Source organism: Nyctereutes procyonoides, unplaced genomic scaffold, assembly GCF_905146905.1.
Source record: "Nyctereutes procyonoides isolate TBG_1078 unplaced genomic scaffold, NYPRO_anot_genome, whole genome shotgun sequence".
Classification (NCBI taxonomy): domain Eukaryota; kingdom Metazoa; phylum Chordata; class Mammalia; order Carnivora; family Canidae; genus Nyctereutes; species Nyctereutes procyonoides.
In genome coordinates this window covers 41,876,526-41,895,159 of record NW_026575133.1, presented here as the reverse complement: position 1 = coordinate 41,895,159, position 18,634 = coordinate 41,876,526, and the positions used below count along the sequence as shown (strand labels likewise).

The 18,634-nt window shown below is 49.8% G+C and overlaps 1 protein-coding gene across 6 annotated transcripts in view; it reads left to right on the top strand.

Moving 5' to 3' along the window:
* The window catches only part of ARMC9 (armadillo repeat containing 9), a 156,616-nt gene that overhangs the window by 126,645 nt on the left and 11,337 nt on the right, over positions 1–18,634 (top strand). For all 6 annotated transcript variants that reach the window (XR_008661216.1, XR_008661217.1, XM_055300398.1 and 3 more), the window contains 3 exons: positions 5,504–5,613; positions 11,200–11,336; positions 16,314–16,425. Coding sequence is in view for 4 of the 6 variants with exons in the window: in XM_055300398.1 (XP_055156373.1) it covers positions 5,504–5,613; positions 11,200–11,336; positions 16,314–16,425 (359 nt within the window). In the remaining 2 variants the exon portion in view is untranslated. The remainder of the gene's footprint in view (positions 1–5,503; positions 5,614–11,199; positions 11,337–16,313; positions 16,426–18,634) is intronic.

The window sequence follows — 18,634 nt, the reverse complement described above, 5'->3', positions numbered from 1 at the left end:
GTGCCTTCTACAGAGTGAGGAATTGGGTTGGAGTTAAAAATCCATATCCTTGTGTGAAAACAACTGAACAAGCAGGGGGAGTGGGAATCCCAGACTCCTAAATATTCCAAATGCTTTTTCTTTTTTTTTTTTTCAAAGATTTTATTTATTTATTCATGAGAGACCCAGAGAGAGAGGCAGAGACACAGGCAGAGGGAGAAGCAGGCTCCATGCAAGGAACCCAATGTGGGACTTGATCCCAGGACTCCAGGATCACTCCCTGGGCCAGGCAGACGTTTAACTGCTGAGCTACCCAGGTGTCCCTCCAAATGCATTTCTTTTTCAATTTGTTTCTTGTATTCTTTTTTTTTAATGTGTATTTGTTTTTAAGTAATGTCTACACCAGACTTGGTACTCGAACTCACAATCCCGAGATCAAGCATTACACACTCTACCGACTGAGTCAGTGAGGCACCGCGTGTATTCTTCTTCCTAATTACAAAAGAAATGCATGTGTATTACTCGAAAGTCAAAAGAAAACAGCACAAACAACCATAATAACCACCGTACCCTCTGTCTCCCTTCCATTTATCTCTGCGTCGTGTCTTTGCTTTATTAACGGCTAATAGCGGAGAGTCCTGACTTATCAGTCCTGCTGATGATGCTGTGGGACATCAGACCCCAGGCTCTGTCCATTTTTTTTTTTTTTTGTCCATGTCTTTCCACACTCTGCCTGTCAATACAAAGGAAAGACCCAGGTTGCATGGGTCCTCTGGCTTATGGGGTTTAGGAGGTCTTTAAATAAAGGAATACAAAGTTAGTTATGGAAGTGAACACCTGATTTAAATGAGAATGAGAAATCACAGTGAAATTCACATTTTAAGAATTGACAGCGAATCCCTAGGTGGCTCAAGGGAATCCCTGGGTGGCTCAGTGGTTTAACACCTGCCTTCGGCCCGGGGTGATCCTGGAGTCCCGGGATCGAGTCCCACGTCGGGCTCCCTGCTTGGAGGCTGCTTCTCCCTCTGCCTGTGTCTCTGCCTCTGTGTGTGTGTGTGTGTGTGTGTTTCATGAATAAATAAATAAAATCTTTTAAAAAAAAGAATTGACAGATATCACAAAGAGAAAAATAATGTTTTTATTAGTTAGCTGCTTTGCACACCCCATGGGGGCTTTTTTGTCTACTTTTGTTTCATGCCTTTGATTGCCTCTACATATATGACAATGAGTTCCTAATATTTTCTACAGAGAGAAATGGAAATTAGTCCTTCTAACATATTTGATCAAATTTAATCAGATTTGATCAAGATTAGAAAACTTTTTGGCCTCACATTTAGTTTTTGGTGATGCTGGCTACATTTTTAGGATAGTACTAAATTTGAGAACACCTTCCTCAAGTTTCTTCCACAAATAAGCTGCAAAATTTGGGGATATTTCAAGTTTTCTTGCATATGGATTATTCATAAATACTCCAACAACATAGGGAATTCCTAGAAGCCGTTCCTGCCCCAGAATGGCCAGCCATTGTTTGGCTGTGCACCCAGGTGATTGGGAATCATATGAATACATCCCAGGAAACACAAATTAAATGTCACCTGGACTCAGCATCCCCTTACCTAAATCCCAAATTGCCTTTGGCTGTTCCAGCATCATGTCACCAGCATGAAGGAAAGTGTGACAAGGGAAGTCAGAGTAGGAAGAAACAGCAGAAGGGAAGTCAGAGTGGAAAGAAACAGCAGTATAAAGTGCTTGCAATTAAAATATCTTACTTTTGCAAATGTTACAAAAAATATGCCCACATGAACACATTGCTTGGGCCCCTTCTGGGGCCTTGAAGCTCCGGTTTCGTCAGCTCAATGGTAGTCCTGCCTCCATACATCACTCCTTCATTCCCAGGCATGTTGCCTCGTGGTAATGAGGTGACCCATGCAGCTCCTGGCACAAATCCACGTTAAAGTCAGGAAGAAGGCCAAATTGGCAGAACAGCCAAATCTACCTGTCTACAGTGCTTTTCCCCAAAGCTCCAGCTAGCGACCTCCACTCCATTCTTACTGGTCAGGACCAGGTCACAGAACTACTAGCTGCAAGGGAATCTGGGAAAGGAAGTATTTTTAAGTAGAAACATTTCTTTCTTTCTTTCTTTCTTTTTTAAGATTTTATTTATTCATGTGAGACACAGAGAGAAAGAGGCAGAGACATAGGCAGAGGGAGAAGCAGGCTCCATGCAGGGAACCCAATATGGGACTCCATCCCAGGACCCCAGGATCATGCCCTGAGCCAAAGGTGGACACTCAACCGCTGAGCCACCTAGGGGTCCCGAAGTAGAAACATTTACATGCCAACAAAATTAGAGCACCATTGGTCAAGAGAGAATGAATATTGGGTAACCAGCAAACAGTGTCTGCTCTAGCTTGCATGTAATTTTATATATGGATGGATGGATGGATGGATGGATGAGTAGCTAGATGGATGGATCAATGGATCGATGGATGGGTAGGTGGATGGGTGAGTTGGTAGATGGATGGATAGATGGGTAGATAAACGGGTGGACCGATAGAAGATAAATAGTAAGAATACCTATATTTTCTTATAAAAACTCATACTGCTTTATTAACATGTCATAATTTCCTTATGTGATTCACCAGTCCTTGAAAACTAGTCAATGGGAAATAACATTTTTTTTTTACCTAAATTGACATGTGTTGACCATCTTTTACTACTGAATAAATTATATTCTGCTAAATCATCCACTGCATTTTTTAAGTAGCAGAACCTTCTTTCAAACCAAACCCCCATCTGTCACACAGATGAAGGCTGAGTCCCTCTGGTTGAGTAAGGTGGCTGCCAGGAACCCTTTCTCTGCTCTCTCCCAGTAGCCCCTGAGGCATTTCTGTGGAACTCAGTATAGTCAGCAGGACTAGATAACCTTTCAGATCTTTCTAGCCCAAAAAGGCTGCTTTGAAACTGAGGGGCCCAGAGAGGAGCCTGGAGACCTCATGGACTCCCATGTGGCTCACCCACAAGCACAGCAGGTTGTAAGGCGAGCAGGAAGTGGGCCCTAGGGAAAACGGCTGCTCTGAGACGCTGGGTGTACCCACAACAGTGCTGGGTCCTGCACTTTCCCACCACCAAGGACCTTTCCTCAGGCCTTTGGGTAACAGACCAGACACTTCCAGCCCGCAGGCCAGACTCCGTTTCTTCATCCACTGGAGAGGATGAATACCACCCACCTTAAGTTATTTCTTAAGTCTATAAGGTTTTAAGAAGATGGTACGGCAGGGGCGCCTGGCTGGCTCAGTTGGTAGAATGTGCAACTCTTGATCTCAGGGTTGTAAGTTCGAGCCCCATGTTGGTCGTAGAGATTACTTAAAATCTTTTTGGGGGGATAAAAGGGAAATGGTATGGTTGACAGGGTTTTCCAAAATCTGAAACACTCTCACATGTAAGTGAAGTGTTCTCTGTCTTCTAGGAAGGAGTTGGGAGGGTGAGTGGAGGAGGAGGAGGCAAGAAGCCATATATTCACCTTCTCTCCTTTTCTAGTACCTTAAGACCCCACCTTCTAGGCCTTTTTTGGCAAGACTCAGGTGTTCTGTCTGGAATAATGGAGGGAGAAAGAGCAGCATGGGTGTTCCTGGGGTGGGTAAAAGGGCCTGCTCCCCTGATGAGTAGCACAGCCAATAAATTTGAGTCTCGATACTGGACTGGACGGGGCAATGTGACCACAGGGGAGTCCTAGTAAAAGCAGCAGGTGTGAGAATTGACTGCAGTTAAAATAGCCCTTTTTTGCACATCACACAAGAGATATAAAGGGAGTTGGAACTGCATTTTAGTTCTTACCTAGAAGTTTGTGCCATTTCCTCCCCATACTGAAGGCCTCACACCTTCTTTCTCCTCCCGCCCTGCTCCCCTTCACACTGCCTCCCCTCTACCCCTACCTTTACCAGCCTGGGTTTGGGCCCACCCTGTCCACTCACCCAGCTGGCAGCTGTCCCCACAACACAATGGGGCCCCTTTTTTCTTTTCCCTACCTCAAACGTTAGATAAACCCAAATAACCTCTCAGCAAAAATCAAGAAATCAAAGATGTAATTCCAATTTTTAAAAAATTTCTAGTTTTTTTTTTTCCAAATAACATGCCAATTTTTTTTATTTTTATTTCCAAATAACTCTAGATTCATAGGAGTTTGGAAGAGTAGCCTAGAGAGGTCCTGTGCACCCTTCCCCCAGTCTCCGTAATAGCCCTGTTTCAAATGATTGCAGTGTCCTGTCATATGGGCAGTCTGTCCTGACACAATCCAAACTCCATTCAGATTGCACCAGTTTTACAGTAATTTATTTTTTAAACTGTTTTTCTTAATTGGTAACATAATCTAACCATATTACAGAACACTTGGAAAATAAAGGGGAGAAAAAATCCCCCTTGGTTCTACTATACTGCTTACCACTGTATGCATTTTAGTGTTCATTTCCTTCTGGTCTTTTGTGTACTTTTAGCGTAATGGAAAGCATCATTTATATGTAGTATTAGAACCTTTTATTAAATGTTTTAAAGAAGCATTTTTCTTCATAACCCAAGTCTTTATCATTGTAAATGACCAGTTAATATTTCAAATGAACATGCCATATCTCACTTAATTATTCCTCTATTACCAGACACTCAGATTATTCCAGTTTTACTGTATAACAATTTTGTAACAAACAACTTTGTTTATATAATATTTTCCATATTTGGAGTACTTTCACTAGGATTTACACCCAAGGATGTGAACATTTTTATGACTCCTGATATAAAACACCAGATTACTTCCCAGAGTAATTAGAAATGACTTGGCTTCCTGTGGCACTAACATTTTTGACTCCTGCTGGCAGTGGGTGGATCATTGCTTTAATGGTCATGTAATAGTTGAAAGATGATATCTGTTTTGTGAAGTTGTAGTTTCCAATAACTTGTAAAGTTGATCATTTTTTTCATCATTTATGAACTGGTGATCTTTTCTGTTTATGACTTAGCTATTTGATTTCTTTGCTCAACACAATGTACTGTTTTACTTTTTGATTTGTAAGAGCTGCTTATCTAATGAAAACCTCAACATTTCATCTGTTAAATATGTGCAAATATTTCTTCCCGGCTTGTTGTTTACCTGTAGTTTGGGTTTGTCTCTAATATATAAGTGGAAATGTTACTTTTTTATGAAACCAAATCTGCTAATTTTTTTTCCTTCTCACTTTCAAAACTCAGTCTTCCCAGAGATGTGATTAATACTGTATTCAACTGTTTTCTTCTCTTTTCCATGGTCTGATTTATTTTTTTACTTTATACTGTCAAGTGGTATAATATGCAAGCCCATGGGAAATTTTCCCCCAATTTCTTTTTATCTGAATAATCTGTGTCATGATCCTTACTCATTTATTTGCAAAGCCTTTGATTATGACAGATTAATTTATTACACGCAGGAACTTCTACTTCTAGATCAGCTCACAAGTACACAGTGTCTCCAGCCCTTTCTCCTCTTTCTTTCCACCAGATTATGACGAACACGGGAAAGACGAGGCGGAAGGGCCTGGTCGGTGTGCAGCAGAGTGCCCACGAGCCCCTGCGCCGGCCCGTCACCCCCGGCGGCCACAGGACCGCAGTGTAAGTCCGGGCTAACGGAGGTGGGGATATCTATGCTTAAGCTTTGTTTTAACTGCAGTATAAGATGTGTGTATTTAAAAACTCAAAATAAAACGTTCACACTGAAAAGCATTTACCTCTTCATTGTTTATCTCTTGGGGATTTTTTTGCCGGGAAAGAAGTTGTCTTCTTCATCCTGGCTTTCTTCCAAAAAAAAGAAGTGGTTGGCCTTCAGGATCTCCAGGCACTTCCAGCCTTCGCCCAGAAGAAGCCAACTATTGGCCAATGTAATTTCAAAGGAAAGGACCAGAAAGAGCAGTGTGTCCACTCAGACAGGACTCTGGTTGCTTTTGTTCTGTGCCCCTACCCACCCCCACCATTGTACCAGGACTTATGTTGGAGTGGGGGGGTCACAGGTCAAGGCACCAAATCAACTTACTTTTAAAAGCAAGTCTGTGCATGTTTAGCAGCCTAGCTTTCTTCATAGCCTTACTCCTACCCCACTTACAGGAACAAAACTTTACTGTGGTTACCCAGAACCTCTGATCGACCTGGGGGGCTGGCGGCCTATGCCCCTGTGGACTCTCAGGGGCCCCAGGCCAGGCAGCCCAGCTGTCAAGAGAAAATTGCAGAGAGAAACAGGTACGAGCCAGAGGTTTATAGAAAGCAGGAGAAAAACCTATGTTTATTCATTCAACAAATATTGGCCATAAAATACTTGAAATGAGCGGGACGTATTTTATTTAGTTAACCCACATAGCTGAGCAGTTCGCTTGTTTCCAGTTTTACTCTATAGCAATTTGTAATGAATAACCAGGTGCCTGGGATACAGCCATAAACCAAACACGGAAACGCCTGCCCTCGCGTTGCTCCATGTGTGACTGTTGGGGATGCTGAGCCAGCACTTGGCACCCAGATCCTGCCAAGTGCTCTTGCCCACATGGGACTTGACCTATGAGGATTTCCAGGTCCACACCATGGATTGGTGCTCTCTTAGATTTTATTTCAAAATGAGATACCACGTGCTTCATATTTCAAGGTTCTTAATTTAAAATACCAATACGCATTTTTAAAAAGATTTTATTTATTTTTTCATGAGAGACACAGAGAGAGAGGCAGAGACACAGGCAGAGGGAGAAGCAGGCTCCATGCAGGGAGCCCAGTGTGGGACTTGATCCCAGAACTCTGGGATCACGCCCTGAGCCAAAGGCAGATGCTCAATGGCTGAGCCACCCAGACGTCCCACCAATAAGCATTTATTGCTTAAACTCACTACTGGTATTTTTTTGTAAAGATTTTATTTATTTATTTGTTTGTGAAAGACACAGAGAGAGGCAGAGACATAGGCAGAGAGAGAAGCAGGTTCCCTGCGGGGACCCTGATGCCGGACTCAATCCTAGGATCCCAGGATCACTACCAGAGCCAAAGACAGACGCCAACCACTGGGCCACCCAGATGCCCCTCACTACCAGTACTTTTAACTTAGCTTCCAGCTATTAACATTTTGCCACCTTTGCCTCCTCTCTCGGTCTCCTTCTATGTGCATAATATATGATTTACACACATTTACTTTCTTTGTTGGACTGTTTGAAAGAAGGTTGCAGGCTTGCAACAGGTATCCCCTGCGTAAGAACATCCTGTACTTAACCACATTATCACACCTCAGAAAGTTAACATTCTCGTAATATTATAAAGTATATCAGTATTCCCATAATTGCCCCCAAAATGTCATTTATATCAGGTTTTGTGTTTACTTGTTTGATCTAGAATATAGCCAAGTGTTAACTACTAGTAATTCTAGTTTATAAATACATCTTTTTAGGGGCACCTGGGTGGCTCAGTCAGTTGAGCGTCTGCTTCTGGCTCAGCTCATGATCTAGGGGTCCTGAGATGGAGTCCTGCATCAGGCTCTCTGCTCAGCAGGGGCCCTGCTTCTCTCTCTCTCTCTCTCTCTCTCTCTCTCTCTCTCTCTCTCTCTCTCTCTAATAAATAAATAAATAAAATGTTTAAAAAACAAGATTATCTTTTAAAGTTATTGAAACCCAGAGAGGCAACAATGGCATAAGGATATTTAGTTAGAAATAATAAAAGGAATCTTTTTTTTAATTATATATTTTTTTAAGATTTATTTATTTACTCATGAGAGATACAGAGAGAGGCAGAGAAGCAGGCTCCATGCAGGGAGCCTGACGTGGGACTTGATCCCGGGTCTCCAGGATTACGCCCTGGGCCAAAGACGGTGCTAAAACCGCTGAGCCACCCGGGCTGCCCTGGATAAAAGGAATCTAATAAATATAAGATCTAACCACTTGGCTCCATTAATTCTGGGGTCAGGTGTTCTACCTTGTGGAGAGGAAGAAGAGGACATCTTTCCATGCCTGGGGAGCATGGTGATGGTCCCCTGACTCGTGGGACCAGCCCCTGCAAGGAGTGAGAGGATTTCACTGCCCTGACTATGGACCGTCCCACACTGGTGAAACAATTGCTCATCACCAACTGCCTCCCCTGGGCCAATTCTACAAACATATCACTCCTGGGTGCCAGATGGTGTGCTAATTGCCAGGGAAACCAGAATAAATGAGATGTGATTCCTGTCCCCAGCCGCCTTGCGGGGGAGAGAAATGATTGATGGACTGTGGTCAATGGACTGTGGTGGACGCAGCGTGCTCCCCATGGTTGGCAGAAAGGTAACTTTCAAGGATCTTTATTTAGCCTCTTTAAAAAGTTTCTGTGACACCATGAAGCCAACTGGCGCTGATAACCTAGCGTCACCAGGAGTGCGAATCAAGAATCCCGGTGATCTTGGAGACACTGACAGTATGCACTGCACGCGTTCGAGGTACCAGTACTCCTGGAGTCAGTAATCACATTTCTGGGGTTATATGCCGAGAAGTAATCAGATATTCACAGATACATGTACAAGGGTATTTATTGCAGTATTCATTAGAAATAATCTAAATGGGGGCACCTGGGTGACTCAGTTGGTTAAGCATCTTACTCTTGATTTCAGTGTAGGTCATGATCTCAGGGTCGTGAGATCGAGTCCTGTGTCAGGCTCTGCACTTAGCAAGGAGTCTGCTTTACATTCTCTTTCTCTCTCTTTCCCTCTGCCCCTCTCTCAAAAAATAAAGAAAAAGTTATTCATTTAAAAAAAGAAAGAATCTACCCAAAGTAGGAGACTGTTTACATAATTATACATTCACACAAAACAGTACTGAAAGTGATGTTTTAGAATATATATAAGACTAGGGGAGAACCTCTATATATTAAGTGAAAAAGCAAATTATAAAACAGGATAGATCTAGCCTGCTGGCCACTCACAGTGATCCCAAGTTTATTTATTTATTTTTTAAAGATTTTATTTATTTATTCATGAGAGATGAATAAATCTCAGAGAGAGAGAGAGAGAGAGGCAGAGACACAGGCAGAGGGAGAAGCAGGCTCCATAGAGGGAGCCCGACATGGGACTCGATCCTGGGACCCCGGGATCACACCCTGGGCTGAAGGCAGATGCTAAACCGCTAAGCCACCCGGGCTGCCCCCAAGTTTATTTTTTAAAGTATATATTTGCATTTTTCAAAAGTGAAAAGATATCAGATGTTAATGATAGTCATCGTATCTAGGCATTGGGAGGGCAGGACATCCTTTATAGTCTGTATTTTCCTACTTTTTCATGATAAACACTGGTTTTTTTAATCAAGAAAAGAAAGGTTGAAAATAAAATGACAGTCACCCTGCACAACTCCGGGTTGTGCCCTCCGTCACCCCAGCCCTCCCTCGGCCTGTTTCCTCCGCATCCTTCCCAGCCTCACCCCTCTGTGGCTTCTGGATCCTTCCCCTGCACTCACTGGCCGCACTTGGCACCATCATTTAACACCCCTTTACCCCGTCGTGTTCCACCTTCGCCACCACCACCCACCCTGACTCCACTTCTCTCCTTTCCCGGGCCTCCTGACAGACCCCCAGATCCCCAGGCCGTCTCCCCGGCTGCCCGGCCCCGGCCCCGTCCTCTGCGACCCCCGTGGTCCAGCCGTGACTTCAGGTCACCCATGACCTCGCAGTTTCCAACCCTAGAGCACCCTCAGCGTCTGGTTGCCCCTGCTAACCACCCTCCTGGTCACCCCGCCCCCACGTCCTGCTGCCGTGTGGGCTTGGTCCCCAACTCGCCCCTCTTCTCAAATGCCCCCATCTCTGGTCCCCCCCATCCTGCATGTCCTCGGGCTTCCCTACACACTGCAGACGCCCAAATCTCAGCCCTGAGCATGAGGGGCTCCCCACAGCACCCCGTGTCAGCACTTCCTAGGTGAGCACCAGTGTCTCCCAAGCCCCCGGCCTTGGGGAGTGGCATTTACACCCCCCAAGGCTCGAGCCAGAATCCCAACTCGTGGCCGAGCCCCCTCCTCCCTCTGCTCTCCCCACCCCGGGCCCTGCCCTCTGCCCCCCGAGCCATCTCTTCTCCCCACTGTCCCCCTGCCACAGTCCACCCTCTACCACCCTAGAAGGATGTTTCTAGCACATCATCACGGAATGTCATTTCTGCAGCTATTTCCCTTAGGGGTCAAATCTAATCAAACCCTGGCTGACAAGGTCCTTCTCAGTGGACCGCCCACCACCACCACCTCGAGTCTCAAAGCTCCCCTGGACACCCTGTCCCCTTCCCTTCCAGTCCACAATTTTTGTGACGCCTTAAATCCTTCTGTGATGCATGCAACATAAGTATATACCTTTTTTTCCCCCTTTTGCCTCTCCATCTGCCTTGCTGTTACCTCTGTTGGAAAATTCTCCCTCTTTGGCCCAGGCAGGCCTAGTTCAGGGTTCAGGACTAGCCGGATGCCCCCCCCACCACACACACACACAGCCTTCCCGGCCCTTCAGGGAGGCTCAGTGTCTCTGTCTTTGCCCCTGGGCCCAACCCTCAAGAACAGCCATCTCACAGGCCCCCGCGAGCGCCACATCCTTGCGTGGCGTGTCCCACCAAGCCCTTGCTGGGCAGGCAGCAGGTCTCCTTGGCGAAGGGAAGCAAGTGCTGTGTTGCCGGGCCACCTGGAGACCCTTCCTCGGGGCTGTCGTCCGGCCTGAACCGCCTCCATCCGGCCTCCTCCCGGTGCCTTGCTGCCCGGAGCCCCTGTGTCCGGCACCTGCCCGGGGCTCTGACACCTTGGGGTGCCCAGTGCGAGTCTGCTGGGCCATTGGGGCCCACCAGCCCCTCCTCGGCCCACACCCGGCCGGCTCTTGCCACCGCCCTGATGGCACGACTGCATTCACCCCTTCGTTAATCTGCTCCACCCTCTGAGGGGAAGGCCAGGAGATGGGTCCCTTAAATTTAACATTTGGTTGAAATGTCATGCTTCCCTGTCCCCCGAGGCCCAGAAGACATCACTGTGTGTTAGAAGGCTGCGAAGCCATGTATCACTGTGAATCTGTAGCAGCTAACAGAGTACGTTCTAGTTTCTGCCAACACCCTTAAAAAGGTTTAATATCTGCAAATACCAGCTTAACAAAAGAATTTCAGGTACTTCCACTTCCCATATTTGTGATGCTACGTGGTAGTCAGCAAATACCTCCTGGCCATCTGCATTTATTGCTGTTTTGGGTTTTTTCCTCCAGCCTGGAAGACCACCCCATCTCTCCCCAGATGGCCCAACATGCCAGGAAGGGCAGCGTCCCGTCGCTGATGAGCACCCACCCTCCCGGGTACAAGGGCGGGGAGCCCAGCGCCTCAGAGCCTTGCGCCTCCTGTTCAGGTAAGAAGGCTGGCCGCACGGGGGCCGGAGGCCCTGGGGCTGGCGATGCCTAGAATCTAAGGAAGCCACAGCATGAGAGCCCCAGAAAGGCCTCGGCCTCACCCCTGAGCCCCACCATGGCCCTGCGTCACGGGGGCGCACAGGCCTGCAGCCACAGGGCCGCACCACCTGAGCACAGGCTTCTCCTCTAAGGCTCCTCCCAGAGCACTGCGTGCACCGCTCACGTCCACAAGCCAGTCGGGCAAGATTTCTGCTGGCAGGAATCTGCGTTTATTGGGCAATTTCAAAGTAGTCGTCTCAGAAGGATGTAAATTTATGACCAAGACTTTGGCGCCCCAAACTCTGGTGCCGAGGCGGTCAACCACCTGTTCGAAGGCTGGTCTGAGCCAGAAATGTGCCGATAGAAGCAGAAAGGGCCACCAGAGCCAAGGCATTCAGAAACATCTAGTCGGGTTCACCGGAGACGGACGGGGGAGAAAAGGATTTTTTAGATGCCAGAAAAAAAATATATATGCTTTGAATCAGAAATGTCCAAAGTTGTTTTCTTTTTTTTAATTTGCAAGAGGAAATTAAAAGGATATGAGCAAGCCAGATAAGACTGTAATATCCATTCAGAGAAGAAAAACAACAGAGGAGCAGGTCAGATTCCAGTATGAGAAACATCTGAGAACTTTTATAATCTGTTCACAATTGGATGCCAATGTTTCCAAGCCCCGGTTTCAAAGCAGTAGGCTGGTCACGGAGCCAGAGGAAAGCCAGGTTGTTTGAGAGTCTGGGGGAGGGTCTCCTGGTGATGCACAGCTTTAGGGGTCCTGCCAGCTGGGATCGTGTGTTATTTTACATGTGTTATTGGAGCTGTAAACATGAATATGCCTTCACTAAAAGGTGATTAGCTCCAGCATTTGTCCAGGCACAACCCGGAGTTGTGCAGGGTGACTGTCATTTTATTTTCAACCTTTCTTTTCTTGATTAAAAAAACCAGTGTTTATCATGAAAAAGTAGGAAATTTTGTTCTTTTGCTGCCAGGGTGGAGGTTGTAGGTGGTCTGACCAGTTTTGCCAATTTGACCTAATGCCATTGAGTTAAAAATTATTTCAAGCTCTAGAGGTCTGGACTTCCAAAACGTGGCATTTAGGGTAATTTATTTATCAGGAACAACCTTGCTTGGCCAAAGTGCCCACCAGGGTGGCCCTCTGTCTTGTGCTGGTTATCAGTACGGTCCTCCTCTAGTTTGGAAAGATTTAGCATGTGTCACCTCTAGGATGGAGGCATTTGAGGTTGCTATTGATGGAGTAGCTGCATGCAGCTGATATTCCTAGAGATGTTGATGTCCCTGTGATTTTTGAGAACAAAGTCGAGGCCCTGGCAAATCCTGGCTCCTCGCATGACAACAGCGGGCAGCCACCAGGGGACCCAGGGTGGGTGAGCAGTAGGAGTCCCTAAATGCAGTCCCTGGAGCCAGGGCAGCCACTTGGCCTAGGCCATACTGCCAGGTATACCCCTTTAGCCCTCAACACTGAGACCATGTTCCACTTGTCCCCTCCTCTGACCTGCACGTCTCAGCTTAGGCCTGCCTGGAGCCCAGGACCCCCACCTGGCCCATCAACTCCCCATCTGCCTCATTGGGCTCCAGAACTAACTGCTCTCACTCCACAGGCCAGAAACCAGCCATAGGAACTACTCTCCCCTGCCCTGCCCTGCCCAGCCTGCTCTCAGCCTCAGGGCAGCACTCCTACTTCTCCCTTATAATCCTTGACTAAGGGCCTCCTATTGGAGAAGCCAACCCTCTGGGTTAGTGGCTCCCCCTCCATCACTCAGGGAGACTGTAGGTAACATTCCTGGTACAGATTCTGTTCTTCCTTCTACCCTCTTTTAGGCTTGCCCAGCTGCAGCCACCCCAGGACCCATGTCCCTGGACCAGTGTCAGCTCCCCCAGCTGGTCTCATCGCCGCCATCAATCCCTCTTCTGACCCAGCCTCTGCGTGAGGATGGATAGCAAGTAGGCTTGGGCTTATGTGCTCAGAATGCACATAACCAGTATTGAGGCTAGTTCTGAGGCTGCATCTGGGTTTGGCAGGTATAAGAGGGCCCGAGAGGAAGAGGACAGTGGTGGGCCAGGTAGTCAGTCTCCTTGTCTTCTTTTTTTTTTTTTTTTTTAAGATTTGATTTATTTACTTGACAAAGAGCGCACACAAGAAGGGGGGAGCAGCAGAGGAAGAGGGAGAAGCAAGCTCCCTGCTGAGCAGGGAGCCCAATGTGGGGCTCCTGGGATCCTGACCTGAGTCGAAGGCAGATACTTAACCAACTGAGCCACCCAGGCACCTGGCCTCATGGTCTTATTCCTTCCCTTCCAGAAGCCTGACCTGACTTCCTCTGGACCCCTCTGTCCGTACAGTCCTGCTTCTGCAGCCCCCTCTCCTGCCTCTGTGCTCCTGCCCACCTGGCCCCCATCCCAGGCCGGCCTCACGAAGCTACTCCTCTGAGGCCCCTCATGCATGATTTTCGGCTGAGTCTGGCCCCCTGGCCTCACTCATGCCGGGAACTCATGCCCACTACAGACCCAGTGGGAACCCACCACTGCAACCCCAGCGTCTTTGCTCAGAAAGCTCTTCACACCTCTGCATTCGGTCAAGAGCAAAGGGGAAATCTTGTGGTGAGGAAGCTGGGATCCTCCAACTGCTTGATCAGTTGACCGCAGGCCCAGATGGTACATTCTTCTTAAGCAGAGGGCCTGGGCCCCACAGAGCCAAAAGGAAATAGTTCCCGAAGGAAAAAGCCAAGAATGTGCCTTAGAATTTTGTAAGACATGGGCCTAAGGAAAGTTATTCCCATTCCCCCATCAAACCAGGGCTATCTCGGACATCAAAGTCATGTACTTTGTCAGTGGCCTGGAGTGCAAATGCCTGGTCCTGTCAGAAATGGATCCACAAGGGCACCTGGGTGGCTCAGAGGTTAGGCGTCTGCTCAGGTCACGATCCTGGGGTCCCGGGATCAAATCCCGCATCGGGCTCCCTGCATGGAGCCTGCTTCTCCCTCTGCCTGTGTCTCTGCCTCTCTCTCTGTGTGTCTCATGAGTAAATAAATAAAATCTTTAAAAAAAAAAAAAAACGAAATGGATCCACAAGCAAGGAAACAGTCCTTGGGCTCAGGGAGCACCTGGAGTGTGCACTGTTCTCAGCTTTCAGTGGGCCTGTCTTTCTGTGGTGGGAGCTCAGAAAACCTACACCGTGACGTTCAGCGGAGGAAGTGGGAAGGGGCATGGGGAGGGGGCTGCTACTTGGTGACAGGACCAGAAAGCCTCAGAGGGTCTCAGGAGAGCACAGCAGAGTTCCTCCCCTCCGGCCAGGGGGCTTTCCCACCACCCCTGACCTGTCCCGCCATCCCCCCCACCCCCGAGGAAGCTCCTGATCTGGAAGGATTGCCTTCCCCTGGGCACCATTCACCGGAATGGGGCTTTCTCTGTGTGTAGCCCAGCACACAACTGTTATTTCCGTCATGCACCCACATTCTATCTCCTGGGCCTTACGAGAAGCCCGTTGAGCGGAGAGCACAGACAAGCAGGCCAGTCGTCCACCGAGAACGGGTCAGAGGAGACTGAATTTCCAGGTCTAGTCCCAGCACCACATGGAGAGCATCTGGTGTGGACCATAAATAAAGGCATCCGTTGGGTTCCATGCCAGAAACAGATTCCCTGTTTGGGTCAAAAGAAGTCAGAGGAAGTCAAAGCTGCAGCCCTCGCTGTGGGTTTGAAGACACGGGCAAAGAAGAACGTTTATATTTAAGATAAAGCAGAGGGCACGTTGCAAAGGCACCAGGGAGGTTTTTAAATGTTGCTGGAAGGAGGGGCGCCTGGGTGGTTGGGCGTCTGCCTTTGGCCCAGGGTGTGATCCTGGGGTCCCGGGATCAAGTCCCATGTTGGGCTCCCTGCATGGAGCCTGCTTCTCCCTCTGCCTGTGTCTCTGCCTCTCTCTCTGTGTCTCTCAGGAATAAATAAATAAAATCTTAAAGAAAAAAAGAGCTGGAAGGAGCTTGGCTTAAGAAAGCAGCAGATCCTGACTCTGTCACAGGATTGCTCTGACGGTGGCATGGACCTCTTGGCTGTAGAAGAGGAAGAGAAGTGGGGTCAGAGAAGGAGGGGGCCATGTCATTTGAAGCACAGAATAGGCTGTCAGGAGAGCTCGCTGGCAGTGTCATTGGAACTGTCACTTCTCTTTGAAGGTCCTCGGGATGACACAGGTGTCCTGGGCCTTGACCACGATGTCAGCACAAGTACTGCTGGTTGGGAGCTAGGGCAGCGCTACCCCCGTGGGTGGATTGACAGATTCAGGTCTGAAGGGTCTGGGACAGCTCAGTGGGGAGAGAGCCCCACATCTGGGGTTGCTGGATTTGACAAGTAAAAATACAGGACACTCAGGGGCACCTGGGTGGCTCAGTCGGTTAAGCATCGACTCTTGATCTCAGCTCAGGTCTTGATCTCAGGGTTGTGAGTTCGAGCCCCACGTTGGACATAGAAATGACTTAAATAAATAGAACTTTAAAAATTTTTTTTCTTTAAAAAATACAGGACACCCAGCTGAATTTGAATTTCAGATGAACAACTAGTAGTTTTTCAGTGTGCCTCGTGCTCCTGATCAGTGGTGCCAGGCAGTGGCCCAGGGAGACAATTCCACATTTGCTGGCTTTTCCTTGAGAGGCAGGGGGAGGCCAGAAGCAACAGGGCTGAAGGTCTGTGCTTCTCTGTGCCGTGTGTGTTCTGGCCAGAGTGCTCACGCTGCGGCCGCGGTCTAAGTACACCAAGCAGCCGCCTGGAATGTTCTCGGGCTGCTCACGTAAACAGGTCCTCATCCAAAGGCTCCAGGGGGCTGTTGGGGGTGACCCTGGGCTTGTGCTCTCCTTGGCTTTCTGGCCCAGCTCAGTAAGGAGCATCCTCAGAGAGGTTCCAGAGCCAGAGGTGACTGAACTGTCTCTCCTCCCCAGCCACCGCGGACATCAAGCCAGGAGAATGGTGGCCAGCAGGACATCAGGGAGAAGCTCGCCTGCCCTCCGCGGAGGTCCCCAGCCAGGCCCCAGGCAGTGGAGAGCCCGGCAGGTAGGGATGGGGAGGTGTCCTGGGAGGGCCCCTCTCGGTCCAGCCTCTGACTGTGATAGCAGAGGAGCGTGTCACCTGGGCCTGAAGCAGCCCACGAGATCCCCGGGGGAATGTGGCCATGGCACCTGTTAACCTCAGAGCCCAAGGGGAGGGACCTGCCACCTGGGAACCCTCGGTTGTCAGACCGGAAGGAGAAGAAACTTCTAAACGTACCCAGGGGACTCATTTCGAGAACTGTGAGTTGAGCACGTTTGTGAGCCTGGGTGGTTTGGAGTGACCTGTGAACAGTCTTAGCTGCTCCTGTCTCCTGTCTTAGCTGTTTGCTTTTGGACAAGGTGGGATGGAGGGCAGAAGGATGGAGAACGAGATGAGTGGAACGGCTTGGCTCAGATGTCACCTTCCTGAAATAGAAACTGGATCCTGCACAGAAAGAAAGGTCCTTTCTCTTCCTCTGCACCAAATGCGTACAGACGGGCCTCCCATAGGTCACTCGGGGTCCTTTAGAGTCTAGAAAGTCTGGGTGTCTAGGCCCCTTCTTTCAGATCCGAGGAAGTCTGCTCCGGGAGAGGAGCCTAACCCTGGTCTCAGCCCCGACCCGACGGCGGGGCACCCCGGCTGCCACCGCCGCCGCTCCTCCTGACCACGCAGGGCCCTGCAGCCTGAGTCACTTCAAGACGGAGAAGCCAGCCTCCTGGGCTCCCACACTGGCCTAGAGCCGTGTTTAACGTGACCACACCCTTGGAGTCCCTGAACTGGAGGGATTTTGCTATGGTGACTGTGCAGGCCCCCTGTGTCTCCACCTGTGTATAGAATTTTCTATAGACTTAGGAAGTATTGCCACCAACGTGTCTGCCATGAGCAGGCCAGGACCCCAGCCGTGGGGATGGCTGACCTTGGCCCCCTCAGGAGCTCTTTGAGTAGCAGGGTCTTGCAGAGCTGGGGCGGGAGGGGTGCTACATTCAGACCCCTGAGACCTGAAGCCTCCGCCTCCCTGCAGACGTTACCCCTCACGGTGCAGAGGGAGCAGAGGATCCAGCCCATGGCCCCCCCTCCGCTGGCTCAGGGCGGGCTGCCCTCCCACAGGTGGAAGCCACAGAAACAGGAGTTCCTGCTGAGCCCCACGGGCCGAAGGCCTAGCAGAGCCGGCTCCCACAGCGCGTGCAGCAAGGCTGAGAGGGTGCTGCAGTCCCCCCACCCCCACTGGGCAGCACCCCGCCACCTTTCTCACCTGCGCCGCTAGGCAGAGATTGTGGCAGGCACGGGGTAAAAAGACATTTGGGGCTCCCAGGGGCAGCGGCACTGTGTGGGGTCGAGCCAAGGACTTGGGCCTGGACTGGGGTGGGGAGGCCGAGCTTCTGGTCTCCTCTGGCCCAGCCCCTGACCCGCCAGGGACCCAGGGGCCCACCTCCCCCTCCTGGCTGAAGATGTGGCCTGGGTCAGAAGTGCCCGAGGCCCACAGGCTGGTCCAGGGGCCAGGGGATCCCCCGCTCTTGGCACCCTCCTAAAGCGAGGATGCGACATGAAAAGGCTGGGCCCCAGGATCCGGGGGTGCTGCTCCCCGGGCCGGGCCCAGGCACAGTGCACGTCTCAGCCAGGCCACACTGGCCCTCCAGGGCTGGGACCGTTCCTTCTTCCTTCCCGGGAAGGCGGAATTCATTTCTGAGGCTTGCCACCAGGAACAATTGTCTCTCCCCAGGATTAAGTGTGTTCATAGTAGGCAGGGGACCCCACTGGCTCTCCTTAGGAACATCCCCCCGGTTACGCCAAGTGGGGCGAGCCAGGGATCCCCCCCAAGCTCCTGTAGGGCACAAATGTCCCCTTGGGGTTAAGTTCAGGGGACTGTCGCCTTAATGTCAGTCACGTGCATTAATCTCTTAAGTCTGGGAGAAGCAGGGGCGAGGGCTGGGGGGGTTCTGTTTGAGGAGGAGGAGGAAGGAATGAGGGAGAAGTAGACAGTTGGTCCCCCCCCCCGGCTCTTGGCTCCCCCACCGGCTGTGTGACCGCTGCCAGTGACACTGTCCCCCTGCCCCCGGCCTGCTCTTCACGGCTGCCCCACGTCTCAGCCAAGCACCCCTTCCCCCGCCCCCCACCCCAAGGGCCCATTGCACGGGGGCGCAGAGCGCCGGGGTCCCTGGATCTGGGCCCAGCTCCCATTGTCCTGAGGGACCAGGGCCAGTGGCTCAGCCGGCGGTGTCCGTGTCCCTCCCTG